Below are 23,234 nucleotides of genomic sequence, written 5' to 3'. Positions count from 1 at the left end.
GTAGCTCCTTAGTATCAAAAATATAGCATCAACTTCAAGGCAAGAAATAGTAATAGAGGTGTTAAATGCATTGACTAGAATCAGGAAAGTAGGGACAGTGGTTAACTTTATTTGGGTACCTGCTCATAAGGGGGTGGAGGGTAACGAGGCTGCTGATAAATTTGCAAAGGAAGCAACGGGTAAAGAAAGCATTGAAGTGAATATTAGGTATAGCAAGGCAGAGATTAAGAATTTAGTTAAGTTAAAATTATAAATGAAATGGTAGGATGATTGGGATGAAGGGGTAAAGGGTAGGTTTTATTACAAGATTCAAAGGGAGGTAGGAAGGATAGTTGGGTGTAGTCGAAATAGGACCAGGGATGACATTTGGGGCAATCAATAGCACATTAAAGGTGATGGGGAAACATGAGACAGGGCAGTGTGACTGTGATGAGGGTGAGACATTGAAGCACGTGCTATTATGTTGTCCTTTATATAGTCGACAAAGGAAGAAAGCAATCAATTTTCTGAACTCGTAGAAGGTTAAGATAGAGGCGCGACACCGGTAGTAAACAACAGCTCGACAAACTTTCCGCCAATTTAAATAAATAAATAACTACCTCATTCTACGGAAAACAATCAACCATCTTACCATTCTGGATAACACCGAAGAAAGGACACGGCTCCAAACAAAAGATCCCATCCGTCTGACTCAGCTCGGCGGACAAAAACATCACGGGCATCCTGGAGTCCATAATCATAATTCTTCTACTGGAGTATTATAACTGAACTTAAAGTTATTTATGTCTAAGCAAGTAGAAAATTACAGCTATTATGAATACAATGCCCTTTAGTCAAACATTCAGTCAACATCCACGTGGATATTTTATTTGTTTCTATTATACTGTTTTGTATGTATTGCTGTTTTGTAATGTTTAGCTCTAAATTTACTGGCATTTTTTGACTGAAGTGGACTACTGGAACAAGAAAGTAATGGCTGAGATGCGAGAACAAGGCTCTGTTGGAATGCTACTACTCAAGTAACCCTAGTCAGAGGGGTTACATGCAAAGAATGTGCGGCGAATGGGAACGGAGAAACCCACATTCAAGACTGACGGCGAAGCAACTAGTAGCTCAGTGTTCCAACATCCACAAACGGCAACTGCTATCACAACTTGAGATTGATGAGATACAACACCAATGCTACGGCAAGGGGGACCCAGGACACCAGGTCAGAGGGGAGGTTTCACCATCTCCCCAACCGGAAACTGGGTATGAAGCCCCAATGAGCACAGATACGCTGAGCGAGGCAGCGACTGACCTGAAAAATAAGATCATGGCGAGATTGAACAGGCAACCCCGAAGCCAACTACAACGGCCAAGTGAAGTACCATCAGAAAGTCCCATGGAAGATGTGAATGCAGCATTGAGAGCGATCCCTACCACAACAATCACAGAAACCAATGAGGTGATATACGCTTCAGCATCAGTGATCCTAGAGGTGCTTGGCTATAAGAGCAACAATGGGAGCCATCAGAAACAATACCCACCATGGAAACGAAGGTTGGAGGCAAAAATCAAGGCAGGTCGGAGGAAAGTGAGCCAAATGACAGAGGCCCAGAGAGGTGCAATGAAAAGACCGATGCCTAAGAGGTACAGCCAGATGACCATATCTGAAGCACTCGAAACTGCCAAGCAAAGGCTACAAGCCTTGGCCAGCCACCTAAAGAGATACACCAGAGACAACGAAGCCAGACGAATCAACCGGCTGTTCGCAACACAACCTGCGAAAGTGTATACCAGAGGAGCCAAACACCAACTCCTGGTTGACAGAACAGTTGCCCAAGACTGCAGAGTGCGACACACCAACCTGTGCACAGCCTGGATCGACTACAAGAAAGCCTATGACTCAATGCCACACACATGGATCACTGAATGCTTGGAGCTGTACAACATCAACCGAACTCTAAGGGCCTTCATTGCAAACTCAATGAGGTTGTGGAGAACCACCCTTGAAGCCAATGGAAAGCCACTCGCCCAAGTATCCATCAAATGTGGCATATACCAAGGAGATGCACTGTCCCCACTGCTGTTCTGCATAGGTCTGAACCCCCTCAGCCAAATAATAAACAAGACTGGCTATGGATACCGACTCCAGAACGGGGCCACCATAAGTCACCTCCTCTACATGGATGACATCAAGCTGTACGGTAAGAATGAGCGAGACATCGACTCGCTGATCCACACCACCAGGATCTACAGCTCAGACATCGGGATGTCATTCGGGCTCGAGAAATGTGGGAGGATGGTGACACCCCAAATCCAGCACCCTGAGACTGTACGCTAGTCGCAAGGAAGGAGGCCGAGGACTAGTGAGCGTGAGAGCCACTATCTGGGATGAAACATCCAAGATCCATAAGTACATCAAGGATAAGGCCCCGACAGATGACGTGCTGAGTGAATGTCTCAGGCAGTGGAGAACAGAGGATGAGATGTTGGAAGAGGGACCATCATGGGAGGACAAGCCCTTACATGGGATGTACCACCGGAACATAACTGAAGTGGCTGATCTCAACAAATCCTACCAATGGCTTGAAAGGGCCGGGCTGAAGGACAGCACAGAGGCACTCATCCTGGCTGCACAGGAACAGGCCCTGAGTACCAGAGCCATAGAAGCCCAGATCTACCACACCAGACAAGACCCAAGGTGTAGACTGTGCAAAGAGGCCCCTGAGACGGTCCAGCACATAACTGCAGGGTGTAAGATGCTGGCAGGGAAAGCATACATGGAACGCCATAACCAAGTGGCTGGCATAGTATACAGGAACATCTGCGCGGAGTATGGACTGGAAACCCCAAGATCAAAGTGGGAAACACCTCCCAAGGTGGTAGAGAACGAGCAAGCCAAGATCCTGTGGGACTTTCAGATCCAGACTGACAGAATGGTAATGGCGAACCAACCAGACATTGTGGTGGTGGACAAAGAACAGAGGAAAGCCATAGTGGTGGATGTGGCAATACCAAGCGATGGCAACATCAGGAAAAAAGAAACATGAGAAACTAGAGAAATACCAAGGGCTCAGAGAAGAACTGGAGAAGGCTTGGAAGGTGAAGGCCACAGTGGTGCCTGTGGTTATCGGAGCACTTGGGGCAGTGACCCCCAAACTGGAGGAGTGGCTACAACAGATCCCTGGAAAAACATCCGACATCTCAGTCCAGAAAAGTGCAGTCCTAGGAACAGCAAGGATACTGCGCAGAACCCTCAAGCTCCCTGGAGGACCCGAGCTTGGAAAGTGGATGAGACCACCCGCGGAGGGTGAGAATAGATTTTTTTTTTTTTTTGAGAGAGAGAGAGAGAGAGAGAGAGAGAGAGAAAGAGAGAGAGAGAGAGAGAACAGAAATGAGCGTCCTAAATGTAAAGTAGTATATATAATAACTGATTATTATACTGAGTATTATAACTGAACTTAAAGTTATTTATGTCTAAGCAAGTAGAAAATTACAGCTGTTATGAATACAATGCCTTTTAGTCAAACATTCAGTCAACATCCACATGGATATTTTATTTGTTTCAATTATACTGTTTTGTATGTATTACTGTTTTGTAATGTTTAGCTCTAAATTTACTGGCATTTTTTGACAACTGACAAAGACCAAAAGCTTCCTTAGTCTGAAGGAAAGTCCATATTATCCTCCAGTTTGGCTTCACTTCACACTTGCAAAGAACTGGCTCGTTACGTGAACAAAAGACACAAAAGTGAATAGGTGTGATAAACCCTCCCCCAAGAAGGACACCAGACTGAAAGAGTTGACATGACTCAACTTCCACACAACTTCACCTGAGCCATGAAAACCAGATATATTTGTAAACTGCTTAAAAAGAAAATTCTTCATGGATCCATAACTTTAAAGGTTCCACTCAAATCAAGGCTCTGTTAACATAATGCTGTATGAAGGAATTTAGTTACTGTCCATACAGTAGGTCTCCCTCAGAGGACCAACAGCCTAGTGGTTAAGGCACAGAAGCTCCCAGCTAGAGACTCCTGGTGTAAACTTGCCTCTGGTGTCTTTTGTTTACCACACAAATTCATGTGACACAAAATACAGAGATCTGCATACATATGTGTTATGAGTTATGCCAGCTGATATTCTTTCAGTTCTGTGTCATTTCAGTCACCTTTTACTGCCAAATGTCACCGCAATCGGCTGATTGTGAGTGCTCAATAATTTTCAAGTTAACTTACAGAAAGCAGAAACATTACCAAAAGTGCAGGAACCTTCAGTCTGAGTAAAGTTAGGCACTATCCTCTATTTACAATAGGCTTCACTTCACACCTGTAAAGAACTGGCTCATCAGTTGAACAAAGGAGTGTGAGAAGGTGTGAAGACCATGTCCCCCATGAAGGACATATAATGAAGAAGCTCCTTGAGAAACATTTCTGCTCTAAAAGAATGTAGTGACCCAACTTTCAGACAACTTGGTTTAGAAAATGGTCAAATGAACTGGACGTTTATAAAATCTGTAAATAAAACTTGTTAAAAAGAAAGTGTTAAGTCTATGGCTTTAGGATATAAAAGTTTCTCATTTAAAACCACCAACTAACAAAAACAGTTTATTTAAAAACTGTGGGTGAGAAGTTGTTTGCTTTAACCACTAGGCTCTTATAAGTGATGGATGGATGAAGTAGTTCACAAATGTATCTGGTTACATCACATCAGGTAACAGCACTGCAGGACTCTGGTGCTTTGGGGAGAAGGGGGTGGTGTAAAACCAGTCTAACTAGTGCTGTGGATTGGTCGTTCTGTCTGAAAAGAGGCAATCTATTGTTATGTTCATCTAAGCTTGATTAGAACATTGAAATGTTCTTTTTTTAATTTAAAACAGCTCCAGGCAGACTGACACACACTACATTCAAGTGAATAAGAATAATATATAGAATGACAATTTAATAATAATAAATAATAATAGTTTGGAAGCTGTGGCAGCGTGAGCTGCCGATGCTTATCTATGATTAAAAAAAAGTTAGTACAACATTCAATTCTGAAATGAAGTCAACTTTTCAAGTTTTCTCAACTCTTTAGTTGACTGTTTAGACAGACTATTGTCTGTCTGTCTGTTTGTCTGTCTGCCCTAGCAAAAAGTGTAGAACTGACATTATCAGATCTATGTCCTGTTCTCAGAAATGTGCCTATACTTGCTGTTTGACCCTAACTCTACAGGTCAAGTACTAAAGCTCCACCTTTTGGTTTTACCCTGGAATTGCGTCTTTGGTGCTAAAATGGGGGTGGCCTCATTAACATTTTTAACACCTTCCCCAGACAGACCAAGGAGGAGGGCTGCTGACAGTCGGCTGATGAGGGTGTGATAAGTGTGTGATCAGCGTCAGAAAGGTGACTGACAGTCGACTGAAATCAGCGAAAATGAACCGCTCCATCTTTAACTTTACATCCAGTATTCAAACTTGTTCCCTCGCAGATGTTTCATGTAAATGTTTTTTTGTCATTCTAATGTCACTCACCCACTCACTTTGCAAAGCGCTCATCATGCTTAATCACTCACTTTCCTTTCATTTTAATTTTCATTAACATGCTACTTGAATTAGAATTAGAGCAAAATATAAAATCTCTAGAGATTAAATATGCTGCCTCTCCAACCAATGATAAAATCCTAGGAGACCTAAGGAATCTAAAGCTGAAATTTAATAATATAATTGATTGCAAAACTCAGTTTCAGATAGATCAATTACGCTGGGAGAACTTTGACCATGCTAACAAATGTGGTAGATTTTTAGCTAACCAATTAAAAAATAATAATAAGAGAAACAAATCATCCATTCATTAACTAATAAGAAAGTGAATATTACTCGTGATCCCCATAAAATAAATGATACCTTTAAAAACATTTACCAAGAGTTATATACGTCCCAAATAGATCCATCGACCTCAGCCATAGAGGAGTTTCTGAATAAACTAGAACTGCCAAAGCTAAAGGAAGAATAATCCACAACTCTAGACTTATTGTTATCTTTGGCAGAACTACATAAAGCTCTGCAGGAAATGCCCAATAAAAAAGCTCCAGAACCAGATGGATTCCCAACTGAATTTTATAAAGAGTTCTGGTCCATGCTGGTGTCACAGTTCACGTCATGTCCTGTTTTATTTTGTTAACTTCCTGTTCTGAGTCAGTTGTTCACTCACCGGTTCTCATTATCCACACCTGTCCGTAATTAGTAATCACTCACCAGTATATAGCCTCCACCTCTCACAGACTCAAGCCGCCAGATTGTCGAGTTTCCTTAGTCACAGCACTTCTGCCCTTCGTGTATTGTTTCTCATGTCTTGATCCTGTTTTTCCCTGACTACCGTATCCTGCCTTAACCCTGCTTGCACCGTTACCTGGATAAGTACCCTGCTCAAACAACTGACCGTGAGTTTTGCCTAGCCCTTGTCTGTACCGTCACCGTGATCTTTTGTGCACCAAACCTTGCCTGTATACTGGACCTGAGATTGCCTGCTCCCTTCTGTACCTCGTTACCAAGCTTTCCGTGTATGACCTGGACCGTCTGACTCTGCTTACCGAAATAAAGCCTGTATTAATCCTCACCCTGCCTTTGTGCTGTGCATGTGGGTCCGACGCCTGCCCAAGTCTGACAGCTGGCACCCGGCTTTTACAAAATGGTAGCTGAAATTAAACAACAGCATTCATTACCCACAAATATGAATTCTGCCTTCATAAGCCTGCTCCAAAAACCAGGAGAAGACCCTGCACTCCCATCAAGTTATAGACCAATTTCACTAATAAATGTAGATCTAAAAATAATGTGTAAAGCACTTGCTAGAAGATTAGAAAAAATCACTCCATATATAATTCACTCTGATCAAACAGGCTTCATTAAAGGTAGACAGTCAACAAACAATATGAATAGATTAATCAACTTAATTGATTATGTCACCACCCATAAACTAGAGTCAGCCATCGTCTCCTTATATGCAGAAAAAGCTTTCGATAGAGTAAACTGGAAATTTCTTTTAACCACTCTGCACAAATTCGGCATTGGGAAATCATTCATAGACTAGATCCAAACGCCGCAGTCAGACCAAACAACAAGATCTTACCAAGGTTTAATCTGCATAGAATGACAAGACAGGGCTGCCCACTTCCCCCATCACTATTTGCAATATTTATTGAACCTCTAGCCGCAGCAATAAGACAGCTTGAAGGAATTACTGGAATATCGACCAAATCAGTAAATCATAAAATAAGTTTATATGCTGATGATGTGTTACTGTTTCTCCTGGAGCCACAGACGACTCTTCCTACAATTATCAGCCTCATAGATGAATTCTCAGGACTTTCAGAATACTCTATTAACTGGACCAAATCTAGTGCTACCACTTAACCTTAAAGTGACTAACATCTCTTCTACCACACTCCATTCAGACAACATTAAATCCTTGGGCATTGAATTGTCGTTTAGGCTATCAGAGCTTATTGATCTAAACAACAATCTATTATTAAAACAAATAGAAGCCAACCTCAAAAGATGGCAGTCCTTACCCATTTCACTTATGGGAAGAATTGCCACCATAAAAATGATGATCCTGCCAAAAATTAATTACATATTCTCAATGATTCCAACTTAGCCAGCCCAGGCGTGGTTTAAGACATTAGACTACTACATCTCACAGTTTTTGTGTAAAACCAAGCCACCACGAATTAGTTTAAAAACTCTTCAAAAATCCAGATGCTGCGGCGCCCTAGAACTACCTAACTTCCACCACTATTTTCTTGCCAATAGACTGAACCATGTCCACAAATGGATAAAACCCATGCCAGCAGACTCCTCCTGGATAGACATTGAAAAAACATTTTGTGGAAATATTAAAGTTGCAGATCTGCCCTTTATCAGCACCAAAATCAAACATCATAGTTGTTACCAGAGCATCAGCATAAAAGCATCTCTGACAGCCTGGTGGGATTTTCTTAAAATTAATCGGTCTTTGCTTACTCTTTGCCAAAGCACACCTCTCTGGAACAATCCAGGCATCATACAAAACAAAAAGGCAATACACTTTTCAACTTGGCATACCAAAGGATTAACACATCTGAAACATGTTTCTGAAACACCTCTTTTTTTTATCACTATGAAATCACTAGTACCAATTTCTTAGAATACCAACAACTCAGTCAATACTTAATGCAAAAAGTAAGAATACTCCCATCCACATGCAACCACTACAAGTAATAGAGCGATTTATTTATATATCAGGGAAAAGGACAGTATCCAAAATCTATATCTTAATTTCCAATGTAGATCAGACAGTGAGCCTTCCGATCTCTAAATGGGAAGCTGATCTAAACATCACCCCTAATTATACGTTCTGGAATAACATATGTTCTAATTTATTCAGAATGACAAGAAATACAAATTTAGAACTAATACAATATAAAATTCTTTATAGAACTCTCTATGCAGGACAAAGGATGTTCCAAATGGGTCTCACTGTTGTGAGTCTCCTCCCAACCTCAGAGGGCGGCACTGAGCAGCTGTTTCCCTCCGGGAACATCATTAACTGGGCGACTATTTAAGTGGAGGATGGAGACTCCTCCAGTTGTCAGTGTGTCATGGTGGACTCTCTGTTAGTATCTGGCTTCCTGTATGACGGTTGGTTTTGTTTAGTTTGGATTGTGAACAGCCCTGCTACTCCTTATTCGTTTACGTTAGTAGAGCGGTGTAGAGCCTGACTCTGTAGTTTGCGAAAGCCTGGTTACTCTTAGTTATATTTTTGCCTACTCAGTGCAGCGACCTATTGCGTCCTGAATTTGTTTTGTCGTTACTTCAGTTTAGTGTTATTCCTCTGTTTAGTTTGTTTGGTCCTGCTTCGCAGTGCTCCTCAGTTTAGTTGGTGAACCTTTTTCCTACTCTGTAGTGACCTTCAGTTTTGTGTAGTAATAATAAATATTGTTTTGTATTCTGCCATCCTCGCCTGTGACTGCTTGTGGGTTCCGTCCTGTCTGGTCTTGGGGGTGTTTGTAACACTCACAAACTCAAATATTTGCCCTCACTGTACAGATGCACAGCAGATAGATTCCTACATGCATTCTGGTCATGTTCACCTGTGCTGCAATTTTGGCAAAGAGTATGTGAACACCTGTCAATCCAGTTAAGCTGTCCAATCCCAGCAGCCCCTGCACTTTGTCTTCTAGGAGATATAAGTGGGTGTAGTATATTTATGTATCATTGTCATATCATATCATTTACATTTACTTTTAGTAGTAAAATTGATCATTGCTTATGAGAGAAATACATAGAGTAGATGGGTTCGTGTGTCCTCAGTAACTGGGGTTAGAGAGTTTGCTTAAACTGGGTTCACAGAGTCTGTGTTCGCAGAATCTGTTGTCTAACAATGGTTATCTTAGTTATTCAAAATGTCACGCCGACCTGGGAAAGGAACTGAGAGGTTGAAGCTGGGCCAGATGGATCTGGGAGCCGGACAGATACAGTAACACGGCCCAGCGCCAGGACTTTCCAAGTAGCCTTATTTGGACATGTGGAAAGACTTCAGGTGGTGGTTATAAGCAGGCTTTCACAGGCTGGGGTTTTCAGAGCGCTTCGCAGAGGGTCCGCGGACCTTCTCCGACCTCTCGGTTCTCTCTGCAGAGGAACAAGCAGGTGAATTCGGTCTCTGCCTCTCTTGCTATTACTCTTTTGTAATCATTATCTGATTGATTTAATTTGTCATTTATAATAAATTTGTATGCTATTGATTTAAACCTCAAAGTTGAGTTCTTGTGAAATCTCTTTCGTAGTTGAAGAGAATAGAAATACACGACATGGGCTTGATCTAGAGACAAACTCATTACACACACTTCTTTCTGCCCTCTGCCCGGGGTACGTTGATCGTCTGCCTGGGTGGTCTCTTTTCTGCTGACCTCCAATTGCTGGCCTTGTGCTGCAGGCCCGGTGTGGTGCCAGGGGATGAGGTCGGGCCCATGGGGCAGGAACCGCTCCGCTCGTGTAGGGGTGGTGGACTGGGGGTAGGCCCCACTCTGGGCATGTGGGCATCTCCTGGCGGGCTCCCTACGGACCGTGGGTCCTTGTGCTCCACTCTTTCAGGCCGACCCTCCCACCGGGGAGAGTTTTTGCCCCTGGTTCTCATGGGGCGGACAGCGTTGACCCACGGTGGCCCACTCTGACCTCGGGTGCTGTCTCTGTGGCTGCTGCAGCTCTGCCTGGGGGGCTCTGTGTGGGCGGCTTGGGTCGCAACACCTGCCTTCCTGCAACTGAAGGTGTGTGGGCTCCCTGGCTGCTAGGATTCTTTCCTCTGCTTGTTGGATGGGTGTAGTGGCCGAGCTCCTCACATCACCCTGCCTTCCACAAGTGGCATTGTTCATGCACCAAAGTCTGCCTCACCCTTTGGGTGAATAATGTTAAGCTACAGCCTTACTAACCTTGTAGTGGGACACTCAACACCTGAACAGGCTTTCCAAATCCAGCTGTAAGTATTGCTGATACTTATCACTACCAATATCAATAATGTGTGAATATGGAAATTGTGGTGTTGTATGTCATGACTTTTATTAAGTAGTATGGAATATGTATAACAATGCATATGTGTATGTATATGATATGTATATGTTTGTATGAGTATGTGCACATACCTTAACACTATTTTTGGTATTAGTATTAATCTCCAAAGTAAACCACAGTACAACAGTTGTTTAGTTATGAATGTGTTAGCCTAAGGTACATCCCTGCTTATTTATTTTGCTCCGATTGTTTACTTAACAGATTTGCTTGGTTTCAGCAGCTGGTTGCACCCCTACACCCCACCCCCCACCCCTCTCCCGCACACACACCCTAAAGCAGAACTTAACCTGTCCACCAACACAGCAACATCACACATATTTGGGATTAGCTAAATAAACCATTAAATAAACAATAAATCAAGAAGAGTATATATATTATATATATACCTCTCTTGTTAAAGCAAAGCTGTCCATCACAATATGGCATTCAGCGTAAGATATTAAGATATGCTGTTGTTAAACTGCTGGACAGAACAAAAACAAAAGTGTTATTGAGGCTAGGGCTGGTGAATGTCAGGATTAGAGCACTTTTTCGTTTTCTTGAGGAGACGAGATTAAAGTGGAGAATATAAGGGGTTTTTTTGTGTGTGTTTTCCCAATAAATAGACAATATGTAGTAACCTTTGCATAGTTTGTGGCGGTAGTGTGCAACTTAAAGACTGCAGGCTGCCATTAAATAGGAAGAAGAAGAAGAAGAATAGTCTTAGTTGGGTCATTACTTGCATCACATGCTGGCCGTTGTGGTTCCTGTCTAGCTGTCTTCAGGTATGTTTGTCTATGTATTTATATGTCTTAGTGTTTGATTATTTATTGAATAGGTTACTCCTGCATTGCAGAGATTTTTAGTTCTTGATGTTGTTAATTTGTATACCTGGTAGGCAGTGTTTCTGTTCTGGTCATACATTCTGATCCCTCCTATAGTTTGTTTTTGGCCTAGCAGCCTGTTCTCTCCCGCTCATGGTGAATGCAGTTTGAGTTTAGTTGGCCCCGATCAGTAACAATCATGGAATCAGTCAAGAAAATAAAGCATCTGTTTTATATATTTTACTTATGTTTACCTCTGCAGTCCTGTTCCAGAGCATTGCCATAGTAACCAGGTTTGCAGTGTTGGCAGTGTCTTCCCATTGTGTTGTAAAGGCAGTGCAGACATTGGCCTGTTAGGGAATCACAGGCATCATGGGCATCTGTGTCTATGTTGTTGTTGCAGGGACACGGTTTGCAGAAGGCATCAGGTGACATCAGGCTGCCATAGAATCCAGGCCTGCACCTGTCGCAGTGTGGACCTGTGGAATTTGCTCAGTTTAGCAGATTTTCATCACCTGTGCTCAACTCTTACACACCTGAACTCTGACTCCACCCATCAGCTTCTCAAAAGACTCAAAACATTCATCTCAAAGCTATTGATTTTATCTATGTGAAATGTCTGGTTTATATGGTATATTATAGGTTTGTTTAGTTTTATATTTAGGCAGAACTAATGAAACGCTTTCAATTCCACTGACCTGGATAAAACTCCACAGATGTTACAAATTAATGCTGTTTCATGTGTGGTCTGTTGGGTCACTAAAATATAGGATTGGATCAAACCTGAATGCTAAACTTTTGTAAGACTCGAAGGTGAACACCTACCTGTATGCCCCTCCCTACAGATGCAAGTCAGACTGAGGGATTGTGGGTCATGATGGCAGGAAGTGGCGAAGAATCGTCCAGTGTTCTTAACATCTGGACATAGGCAGGGTTGACAGGGTATCCCAGAAACAGGGTCATTATAATACCCATCCACACACCTGAACCCAAAATACAAAAGCAACATCACCACATGCGTCCATGTATATTTTTCACATAAAATATTGTGTAAAGACTTTGCCTCAACAGATAAAGATACAAGAAATGAAACAATTAATGAACCATGTTCTATTGTACGTACCGTTTGTCCATAACTAATGGGACCCTTGAACCAAAAACTCCTAAATATAACAGTACCACATCCAGTCTTTTTTCTATTTGATCAGTCATTATCAAATCCAGTCTTTTTTCTATTTGATCAGTCATTATCACATCCAGTCTTTTTTCTATTTCAGTGCAACCAAAAACTTAAACCAGTGAATAACCTGTCGCAGTGAGGCCCCCTGGTGTGATTCCTGCAGTTCACGCACTTTCCAGTGTCTTCGTCACACATCTCAGACAGTCCATTACACTCACAGGGTTGACAAATAGGAAACCCCCAGAATCCATTCTGACAGTGATCACACTGGCGACCAGCCGCATTCGGATGACACACACACTGACCTCCGACCTGATCACATAGCTCAGATAACGAACCTCGAGGGTCACACTCACAGGCTGCAAATAAGATCAAAGCATTATTCTATTTGCCGTAAAACCTGCAAAATTAAAAGAGAGGTGTGTTACATTTGCAGCCGTCAGGTCCAAAGCCAAATGTCAGTGGTGCGCAGGTATCACAACAGCGACCAATCACATTGAGTTTACATTCACAGAAGCCTCCCAGTTTACTGCAAGACTGGCTGAGTGAGCCGACGAGATTACACCTGCAACCTGACAACACATCAATACCTGTCACAGGACAACAAACATTACCCTGAGAGATCAAAAATTGAAAGTCTCCTTACTAAGGGCTCCGTTGTGGATCCGCGCGGACAGCATCTTGATGAGTCCTTCACAGATGTCTACTGGTGAATGTTGTGGGTTTTGCTCCATGGCCAGTCCAACACAGTGAAAATGGTGGAAAGAGTCAACATCTCTCTGGGAGCAGAAATCCTGGACTGAGCCAGTGCTGGGAATTAGGCCCATCTGGACACACACATAATATTAGATTTCTGAACAAAAACATTAGTAAACACAGTAATTTAAACAACATGTCTCACAATATAATGCTCCTTCTTCCAAATGTCGAAACACCCAGTGTGTGGCTATACTACAGTAACACCAGGATTAACTCACAGAGTCGATAAGGATGTGTAATCCACCAGCTCCGGACTCTTTGGTAAAGATGACGTCCACAAAGTAGCGGCCTCCAGCGTTCAGACACACGGCAGAATCCAGAATAGTTACTCTGAAGACACAGTAAATGGGTAATGTTTATTTTCTGGTGGCTTGTGTTTAGGAGCATTAGCCCTGACTAATGAGATTGAAATATATGACATGAAAATGTTTTATTATTTTATACTCTGTCTTTAATTACAATTGATCAACGTCTGTTACTCTGCAATTGCATGGGTTAAGCAATAAAAGCAATGAATTGATTAATAATAGACTCTCGACCACAGGGCAACAGCCTATGATGAATAAATGTGCAAGAAAAATGGTCTGAAAGGTAACAGTGGACTTGTGTGACCGTGCTGGAGACGGCAACCAAGTCAAGGATATTGTTACTAAATTTTGCCTTAATTCCTTACATTGCTTTAGTTCTAATGTGACCTGGTGCCATTTTACCTGGAATCTTTAGGAAGTGTCACATTCTTAATTCCCATGGGATCAGTGCTGCACCTGCCATCACCAGGTGACAGCATAATGATGCTGACAGAAGCTGACCAATCAGATGAATGCTGCCAGAAAAAAATCAGCTGACATACAGTACAGTCAACACTCACTGTATATCAACAGCAATCACTGCTACAACAAGATATCTCTGGAACTGCTATTGTTCACCAATAACAACAATTTATTTACTAACCACTAAGAAATACTTTTCAAAGAAAACTGTCAACATTATAAACATAGATTATACTTTGGTGATGTGTTTTTACTTGTTTTTTCTCACCTCTGTCTCATAGTGAATCACCAGCTGGAACTCCAGGGATAACGGAAGGTTGTCCACAGTAAACCTGAGCCCAGCGCCCTCTAATACTCTCACCAATCCCAGGCCAGTCCACATAATTAAGTGACTAGAGGTTCTCTGACGAGGAACAAACTGCACGGCATGACCTGACCCAAGGCTAATGCTAGTCTTCTGCAAAACCAAAAAACTAAAGAAACTCAACAAGCAACAGATCCAGACCGGAACACCCCAAAATATAAACCTCACCAGTCTTTGTCTTCGCAGACGACGGAGTGATTGAATCCTCCGAACCAGAATAACTTGTCCATTCCTGAACTTAAAGTCAAAACCCTGATCCCTGAAGTACTGTTCACACTGTGGTAAAACCACTGTGTTCACCTACAAATAGACACAACAAGGTAAGAATACACAGCAACAGTGGTAGCAAAGAGACTTTCACATGTACTTGTTGTATAACACACCAAAGGTGAAAGAGTAGAACCACTTTGCTGGGTGAGTGTTGCTGCAAGTTCTGCCTCATACAGGAAGTAGTCCAGTAATGGCAGGAAGTACCCGGGAGCAGGTTCAGCACAGTGCGGGCCAACCATGTTTGGTAAGCAGTGACACTGACCATCCTCTTGAGAACACCTGAGGATACAGAACAGTGGGACTGTCAGGCATTACATGAGAAGTGATGTTGGGCTAAAATAGCACTGGAAACCAGACTTATCTTAAACTTATCTGGTGCCCTCCCATGTCATGTGTTATCTATTTCTCCTTAAGCAATGTATTTTCTGTATGTTTGTTTATGTTGCTGGTGTGTCTTCCAGGTTTGTCTAATTGAGTTTTGTGTACTTGTATATTGTGCCTACGTTCTGCTCCTATCTTAGCAGTGTTCTTTATTTCATATAGGTAGTTTTTTTATTGTATGTGCATACAGTGCATAAAAAGTAACCTGATTTAATAATGTATGTCGGTATATGTGTATACATATGTATGAACATGTATGTATTTATACATTTTTGGTGGCCCGGTAGCCTAGTGGTTAGAGCACTGGGCTGGGAAGCAGAAGGTTCTAGGTACAAGAGCACCAAGTGTGTCCTTCAGTAAGACACTTCTTACTAGCTCCCAGAGCGCCTTGCATGGCAGCCCACTGCTCCCCCAGGGGAGGGGTAAACACATTTTGTTGTTACGTTGTAAACAGATGTGATAATGACCAATAAAGCCTTTCTTTCTTTCTATTTATTATATGTCTGTCTTGATATTATTTTGAATTTTCAAAGCAATTTTCCTCTGGGGTTAACAAATATGAATCTTGAATCTTCATCCATCTACTTGTCAAGACTCCATCCTGGAATAATTGCTGAGTGGGAATATGATTTGTTGCATAATGGTTTCCAATGGCTCTGGAACGCAACCTGTTCCACAGTTAGGTAAGGCCCCTTAAATAAAATCTGGTTTACCTTCAAAAACATCGGTTGTTGGCTGTAGATATTTTAGTAGGAGTAAAATCACAAAAAACATACGTGCTGCTGTACGCTCCTCCCATATCACAGCCACAGGGTGAACATCTGTACACGGAGTTCCCCAGACCCCAGAAACCTGCCTAAACACAGTACATATATTAATAGGATTTTGTGAGATCTGGTCCTTGTACCAGACAGAAAAGTCTCTGCTTGTTCCAAATTTTTATTTGTTATTTAAACCTGAGGCTAACCTTCACATTTTTAACAGCTGTAAATATCAACCATATCACTTGCCTGACACTGATCGCACAGCAGTCCAGTTGTAAAACGGTCACATTCACAGCTTCCTGTCAGCTCATCACATGATCCAATGCTTCCCAAAACATGACACTGACATGCTGAAAGAAGCAGGGCAAGCAACATCACTCTCAGTTTGTACATGAAGCTGTGATCAGTAAAATAAAGTTAGTTACCTTGACAACCAGCCGGGTTGTCCTGACTCAACCTGAAGAAACCTTGTTTGCAGTGATCACAGCGCCGACCCGCTGCATTTTGTTTACAGACACATTGACCAGTCAGGACATCACAATGGCCCCAACCCTTAGAACCAGCCGGGTCACAGTCACAGGCTGAAAGACAGGAAACAACTAGATCAAAGAGTCCGAGAGTCACACTAGCCTGACCAGAATGTAAAAGTGTTAATATAGTGTAACAAAATGTTGCTGGAGATTCTCAGTCATCCAGGTGGAATAGTCTGAAGGCTACGTCATGTCAACTGGATTTCAGACACTAAAGAAACCATGTGGATTGGTGGTGACACATTTCTATTGAAAAGAAGATATCCGTCTGATATGACTAAGCCTTAAGACAATAGTGTAACAATACTTTAACACAATAGACCAGCAGATGTGGACTAAAATCTTGGCATAAATTGTCATTTAAACGGAACAGGTTCCAGTGACCAATGGACATCAACAGGCAGATCAGCCAGTACGTATGCAGGCGTGGGGGTCATCTAGCTCCCGCTCTGGGTCCTGATACAGTAATGCTCCACACTGGTCACACTGTGGCCCAGTCCGGTTGTGCTGGCAGTTGTCGCAAACACCACCGCTCACACCCCCTGTAGCTTCAAACTGAGCCGCATCAAAGTGGCATGAGTCGGAATGACCATGACAGTTACACTCTGAGAACAAGAAGTGGAAGAAAAAAAAGGTGCTGTCACAAAATAGCAAAAATTTGCAAAATATATAAATAAAAGACACATTTCTTTGTGATTTGTGATGCTAAACAGACAAAAGTGCTGTTTGAGTAATTAACAGTCTAACAACAAAAGAACTTACTCCTGCAACTATTGGCTGCATCTTGTCCTCCAGGCCTCCAGGGGGAGTCATGGTAGAACCTCTGACAGACCTCACAGTTGTCTCCAGCAGTGTTGTGCTGGCACACACAGCGACCATGGACCTGCAGATGAAACAGCTTTATTATCGCCACATCACATTTAGATCAAAGGAAATATTCAGTAGTTTTGTGAAGTGTTTACATAAAATCAGCTTGTAAAATGCCATCAGAACAAAGTTTTCAAGGGACGCCAGTGACTGCTGGACGGCTCTATGATGCTTCATACCATTCCAGTCTGGTTGGAGGCCTCACTCTGGCCCCTGCTTACAGGCAGGCACCGCATGGCGTGTCCATTACAGAAGCAGCTTCCTTGGACCATCATGTTATAGAGAGCATAGTAATATTTGCCCTGAGGGTTCCTGCGACGCCAACTCAGCAAAGTGTCACCAAGTGTAAAGAGGTGAGTAAAGTTCACACGAAGATTAGTCAACGTGATCAGATCTGTAAACAATGGCAACATCTGTTTAACTTTCAGATCAGATTTAAGATGTTAAGAACAGAGACCAGGCTTCAGAGTTTGATGGTGTCCCTGATAGAAAGATGACTACAGAGGAGAATTTGTCCAGGTTCTGATGGTAGTGTGGCTATTAGAGTTGTCACTGAATCAGTGATAGTCCAGCAAGTGGCACAGTCAAAGGTCAGGTTCTTTGATAAACACTAGAATTTCATTGGTCATTTTGGTTGTAAGAGACAAAAAGTGTCTGCAGCATGTTCATGTCAAATCAGCTAAATAAATTTTCTGATCTGGGTTGTATTTGAAAGAATCAGAATCAGAAGTGTGTTTATTGCTTAACCCCTAACCCTTGGTGTCAAGTTTAAATGCAGCAAAAGGTTGCAATAAACATGGTATAACTTATACCCACAATCATAAAATATTTACATAATACACATATTAAATTGAATTGAAGAGGTACAAACCTCAATAGACAAAGGACCTCACCTTGGATGTTTGGTGTGTAGGGGTTCTGGATATCAAAGACGGGATCCAGTGCTTTCAGCACCACCTGGTGGACAAACACAAGAAAGTCTTTGCATCAGTGTGTTGATTCTGTTTTAATAAAGTTTGTTGAATCTGTGACCTGTCCATTGGTGGACGGTTCTGGTCCCGAGTATCTCCTATCACAGACAACGTCATTGATACTGGAGGCCGGTTTATCAGACACCCACGGGAAATGAAGCGAACACTCATCTGAAAAGTAACGAAAAACTTTCCACGTTCGTCCAAAATCCTTCGATCGCTCCACCAACATGGCCGCTGGTCGGAAACTCTGCAGAGAGAGAGGAAGTGATGTCACATTCATCAAATTCAAAATGATCTCGATGTTTAAATCAGTAAAGTGAAGAAGAAGAGGGATGGGAAACAAAGAGAAAGAGACACCAGTGGCAGCCTGAAGCATCAGTCGCCACTGTTGGAGAAAATATATTTTCATCTATTATTCATCTCATTTATTATATCCATCTAATCATTTATATGTATCATTTACCTTTATACATTTTCCATTTATGGTTTTCATTTGCTGTGCCTTATAACCCCATTGACAGGTGCATAGACTTCTAACCACAGGTTTTCAAGTATTGTCATATACGAAGAACAATTTTGTCACATTTGCCATTTGCTCTGTGCTCCTACGCAGGCGTAGGGGTTCAAAACCACAAGAGGGGTTGGAGGAGTACTGCTATGCCTAATGTGTGTGTTTCTGCATGTTCAGCAATGATGTGATGATGTGATGATGGAGGCGTGTACAAGCAAATACAATAAATACAATACAATAAAATGTTGTGCTTTGGGGAAGTTTGTTGGAGTTGGTTGGTCTCTGAGTGAAGCGCTTACAACGCTAAGATCTCAGGCGAGCTCCCCTTGGCCAAGTAAAATCTCTGGTTGGCTCTCACTGTGCTATATTGTTCTTGTCTCTGTGTGTATCAGTGCTGTTATTATATTATATTATATTATATTATATTATATTATATTATATTATATTATATTATATTATATTATATTATATTATATTATATTATATTATATTATATTATATTATATTATTATATTTTCAGACCCATCAGCCACAGAGGGTTTTCATTTACCTTGAAGGTGAGGACAAGGTGACTGAACTGGAACACAGCCTCTAGATCCAGCTGAATGCTGACCTGGTCAATGCCTGCAGAAGATGCACAGGGACACACAATTATTAAAATGACCCAGACAATTACATGCTGCTTCAAGTCTTCTCTAACTGACAGTTTACATTTTCTCAACTAACCATTTTCAGACTGCCACCACTGTAGTTGTCTGTCAGGGTCAAAGGTTGTGATGACATTCTCGATGCGGTGGCTGTTCAGATTCTTGTGGCGATTAAATGGCATCTGTGAACTGCATGTGAAACATTTTTGTTCCTCCTGATGGAAAAATTCAAACTGATCAATAATCAAAATCCCTGTTTTCACAAAATGACAAAAAGCTGATTAACAATTTTAGTCTGAAACAAGGAAACAGGAACAGAAGTTTAATGAAGGATGCTACGCCTAATGAGCAAAAGCAGAACAACTGAGCCTGCGTCAGCCTTTGTGTTACAATGGTAATACGGGAGATTATTTACAGCAAACTGAGCTGGACATTGTCAAACTATAAGACCAGAGAAACACTGTCTCTGCATTTATAAAGTAAATATGTGATGTAGCTATTGTGGGACAATCCGTAAAGAAGACAAATGTGAAGGAGTTAAACGCTCAAGGGGAAAAAACGGATCAGAACTTGTTTCGCTATGAGAGTCAGTCCTTAAGCCAGAAATATTTCACTCTGACATGTAAATGAGCTCAACACCAGCTGCACACCATCATCATGCGCTTTTGTTGCTTATAACTCAGTTGTGTGCTGTAATGTCTGACCTCAAGATATCCAGTGCAATAGTTCTGAGGCCCCTGCAGGCCACAGGTGGATGAGGCTGAGAGCTGAGCAGCTCTGCCCACCATCAGGTCCCCAAGTTGTGGGTTACAGGAGCTACTTGGACACTGGTCCTTGGGGTCCTGGAAGTCTTTGAAGTCCTGGTGACCCTGGAGCTGAGCTGCATGAAGCAGAGCTGAAGAGACAGAATGTTTTCATAGATCGTCCGGTAGATATAATCTGTGTGTGTATGTTTTACATCAGAGCAAGATGATATATGATGTAGTTGTAAGTATGACAGTCTGCCTATGGCAGGTTAGCAATTGGGTTTTTCCTGGTTAAACAAAGGTTAATAAATAAAATAATAACATCTTTGTTCTGGATAAATCTGGCGTGTTGGTCTGCAAACAACCTGCTTGATGCCAACCACTCCTAACCTACGACCTTCTCTGACATCTTTAACTTGGTATCTCTGCTGAACACACCTCCATCTCTCAGGGAGGACATTTACACTCTACAGTATGTCAACTCAACTCAAAAACATCTGTAAACTCACGGATGAAGAAGATGAAAATCATGGCAAACTGACAGAATTCTGCAGGTCTCTAATAAATTCTGGTCTTTGGCCCTGAAATGAAAATCATATTTTAAAATCACACCATCAAATTATCTATTATTTATTATTTAATAAGAATTAAACAGTCAAGTCCATTTCTTTGACATGCATGTTCAAGTATAATCACGTTTTTGTATTTGAATATAATCTGTTGGGACAGAAAAAAATGAATAAGAATAAAGTGCAGTTAACATGAGTACTGTTCACAATCTGAGCCCAATGAATTAACTGGATCAAACCAGGCCTTCTTAGTCTCTGAGGCTTAAATCTGAAACAGCATTGCTTCTTGTGACTGAAACTATGAGCCCTGAAGGGAAAGATGAACTTCTCCAGGAATGTCTGCCCCCTGCAGTAAATGTTGGGGTTTCCTTCTTTAATGCAACTCAGGCAGAGAATATGACTTCACAAGCAGAAAATATGCTTGTGTGAGAAGTAGCAATTTAGTTTCATGGAAAAATATCTGTAAACCAGGTTAAGATACATTTTCTGATATCCAGAAGGGAAACATCACGCAACAGATTCAGTAAATTTGCACTTGTCACTTGAGAAGTTTGACGACACAGTTGTGGCGTCATCTGAATGTCCCAGGTGTTTGACAAAATGATGCTTTGACATAAAAATATTACAGGCAGGTAAATAAGTGTGAACCACCAACAGATTATGGTAAGGGAAGAGTACACCGACACTGTCATCTGTTTCTGCTGCATGAACAGACTGTGACCAGTATCTTCTGAGGTGGGTTAGTTTTAAAAAGCACTGCTGCTGAGAATAGTACCTGAACAAAAAACTCTCAGGACCCCCAGAACCCCCAGCTCCAGGTGGAGAACCAAGCAAAGCAAGTCTAAGCTCGACAGATCATTAGCTGGTTCATTTGTGTTTAGGACGTGATATAAAACACACAGGTCAAATGGTGCATTGTCTACGTTGGATGTGTTTGATTTTAGTATATGTATCAACAATTCAACCTTTTTATATTTGTCTATGAGTTATGATCAGCGCCTGTTGCCCTGTTTGTGTGCCAAATGATGCAGCTGCAGATAAATTGGTTGCTTGTCCATAGTTAAGTTTGATAAAACATCAAAAGCTATAGCTGACCAGACCACCAGATTTTATCTCGCTGTGAATTTCAAGGTGAGAAAAATAAACTTACCTGTTTCTGTTGCCACTTGGAAAGACTGAACATATGTGGGCAAGTAACAGCACACCAGAGACCAACATAGCCTGAGGCTGCACCTGTCAGAGAGTCAGAGGGAGCGAGAACCTGTCTGTATATATATCAAAGACAGACGGACAGACAGATGGATGGACGGACAAATGGATACCAAACATATAAGAACACCACTGACACCTAAATAATACTAAAATACTCAATAAAATAAGTTAAAAATAGACAGTGATGGCAGGAAATAGCACATTGAGAAGGGTGAGTTGAGGGCTATTCTTCATATCCTTTCAAAGTTTTTACAGCTAAGGATAAAACTGTTCCTCAGTTTACACATGTTATAATAATTGCTGTGTACGCCCCACCCTCCGCTAACGCTGACACAGCTTCTGAGACCATGCTCTCAGTGACCAGCAGGCTTCAAACACAACACACACAGGCCCTCTTCCTGATCTCTGGGGGATTTCGACCACACAGTCAGCCAGTGGCCGGTGCCCGGTGGTGCCCGGTGCAGTGAAGAGGTGAACGGCTGAGAGCGAGGAGGCTCTCAGGGACTGTTTTAACAGCACTGTGTGGATGGAGCTCTGCGACCCACATAGGGGGGACATAAACACCATCACAGACTGTGTAACGGACTACATAAATTTCTGCTGTGAAAACACTGTTCCCTCCAGGCGGGTTCAGTATTTCACCCACAACAAGTCATGGGTCACCCCTGATATTAAAGCTCTGCTAGAGGAGAAGAGAGCGTTTAAGTCAGGGGACAGGGAGGAGCTGAGGAGGGTGCAGAACGAGCTGAGGAGGAAAATCCGTGAGGGGAAGGCCAGCTACAGGAGGAAAATGGAGGAGCAGCTTCAGCAGAACAACGTTAGTGAGGTGTGGAGGAACCTGAAAACCATTTCTGGCTTCAAAGCACCACGCTCACAGGCTGAGGGGGGCCTGAGCTGGGTCAACGATCTGAACTCACACTTCAATAGGTTTAACCAAGCACCCACTCATACCCCCCAGCAGCTGCCTCTAAACCTTTTAACGCCACACATCCCTGGACCACCCCCTGCAACTCTACACAAAACCCTCTACCGCCAGCCCTGCAGACCTGTGACTCATCCCAGCAACACTCCTCCACTTCACACCACAGACACTCCTTCAGTCCCTGTCCTTCTCTAGCACCCAGGTGAGTAAAGAGCTCAGGAAGATCAAGGATTCAGATGGCTCCAGACTCCTATGGTCCAGCGCAGGTGAACTGTGTGGAGTCGCGGAATACGTCTTCAATCTGAGCCTCAAGCTGAGGGTGGTACCACGGCTCTGGAAGACCTCCTGCCTGGTACCAGTGCCAACGGCCTCAGCAGCTTCAGACCAGTGGCTC

General features: G+C 42.3%; 1 protein-coding gene across 3 annotated transcripts in view; it reads right to left on the bottom strand.

Annotated features, from left to right (window-relative positions):
* lamb4 (laminin, beta 4) overlaps positions 1 to 21,873 on the bottom strand; it is a 55,479-nt gene extending 33,606 nt beyond the window's left edge. The window contains exons 1-23 of one of the 3 annotated variants that reach the window (XM_055509529.1): positions 21,857 to 21,873; positions 20,647 to 20,718; positions 20,096 to 20,286; positions 19,471 to 19,606; positions 19,295 to 19,368; positions 18,292 to 18,480; positions 18,153 to 18,216; positions 17,439 to 17,653; positions 17,155 to 17,275; positions 16,809 to 16,997; positions 16,288 to 16,443; positions 16,105 to 16,212; positions 15,875 to 15,950; positions 14,831 to 14,996; positions 14,616 to 14,747; positions 14,352 to 14,540; positions 14,024 to 14,136; positions 13,532 to 13,643; positions 13,201 to 13,381; positions 12,983 to 13,126; positions 12,682 to 12,913; positions 12,200 to 12,357; positions 11,629 to 11,853 (exon numbers count right to left, since the gene is read on the bottom strand). In XM_055509529.1, coding sequence (XP_055365504.1) covers positions 11,629 to 11,853; positions 12,200 to 12,357; positions 12,682 to 12,913; positions 12,983 to 13,126; positions 13,201 to 13,381; positions 13,532 to 13,643; positions 14,024 to 14,136; positions 14,352 to 14,540; positions 14,616 to 14,747; positions 14,831 to 14,996; positions 15,875 to 15,950; positions 16,105 to 16,212; positions 16,288 to 16,443; positions 16,809 to 16,997; positions 17,155 to 17,275; positions 17,439 to 17,653; positions 18,153 to 18,216; positions 18,292 to 18,480; positions 19,295 to 19,368; positions 19,471 to 19,606; positions 20,096 to 20,286; positions 20,647 to 20,668 — 3,193 coding nt within the window. In that variant the 5' untranslated portion in view covers positions 20,669 to 20,718; positions 21,857 to 21,873. Of the gene's footprint in view, positions 1 to 11,628; positions 11,854 to 12,199; positions 12,358 to 12,681; positions 12,914 to 12,982; positions 13,127 to 13,200; positions 13,382 to 13,531; positions 13,644 to 14,023; positions 14,137 to 14,351; positions 14,748 to 14,830; positions 14,997 to 15,874; positions 15,951 to 16,104; positions 16,213 to 16,287; positions 16,444 to 16,808; positions 16,998 to 17,154; positions 17,276 to 17,438; positions 17,654 to 18,152; positions 18,217 to 18,291; positions 18,481 to 19,294; positions 19,369 to 19,470; positions 19,607 to 20,095; positions 20,287 to 20,646; positions 20,719 to 21,856 lie in introns of those variants that run through there. The other 2 variants (XM_055509528.1, XM_055509530.1) reach the window with 2 other exon arrangements.
* Positions 21,874 to 23,234: the final 1,361 nt, after the last annotated feature.

The sequence above is a fragment of the Betta splendens genome, chromosome 6, assembly GCF_900634795.4.
Source record: "Betta splendens chromosome 6, fBetSpl5.4, whole genome shotgun sequence".
Taxonomy (NCBI): domain Eukaryota; kingdom Metazoa; phylum Chordata; class Actinopteri; order Anabantiformes; family Osphronemidae; genus Betta; species Betta splendens.
The sequence above is the reverse complement of the archived record's forward strand: the minus strand, read 5'-3'. Positions and strand labels throughout refer to the sequence as shown.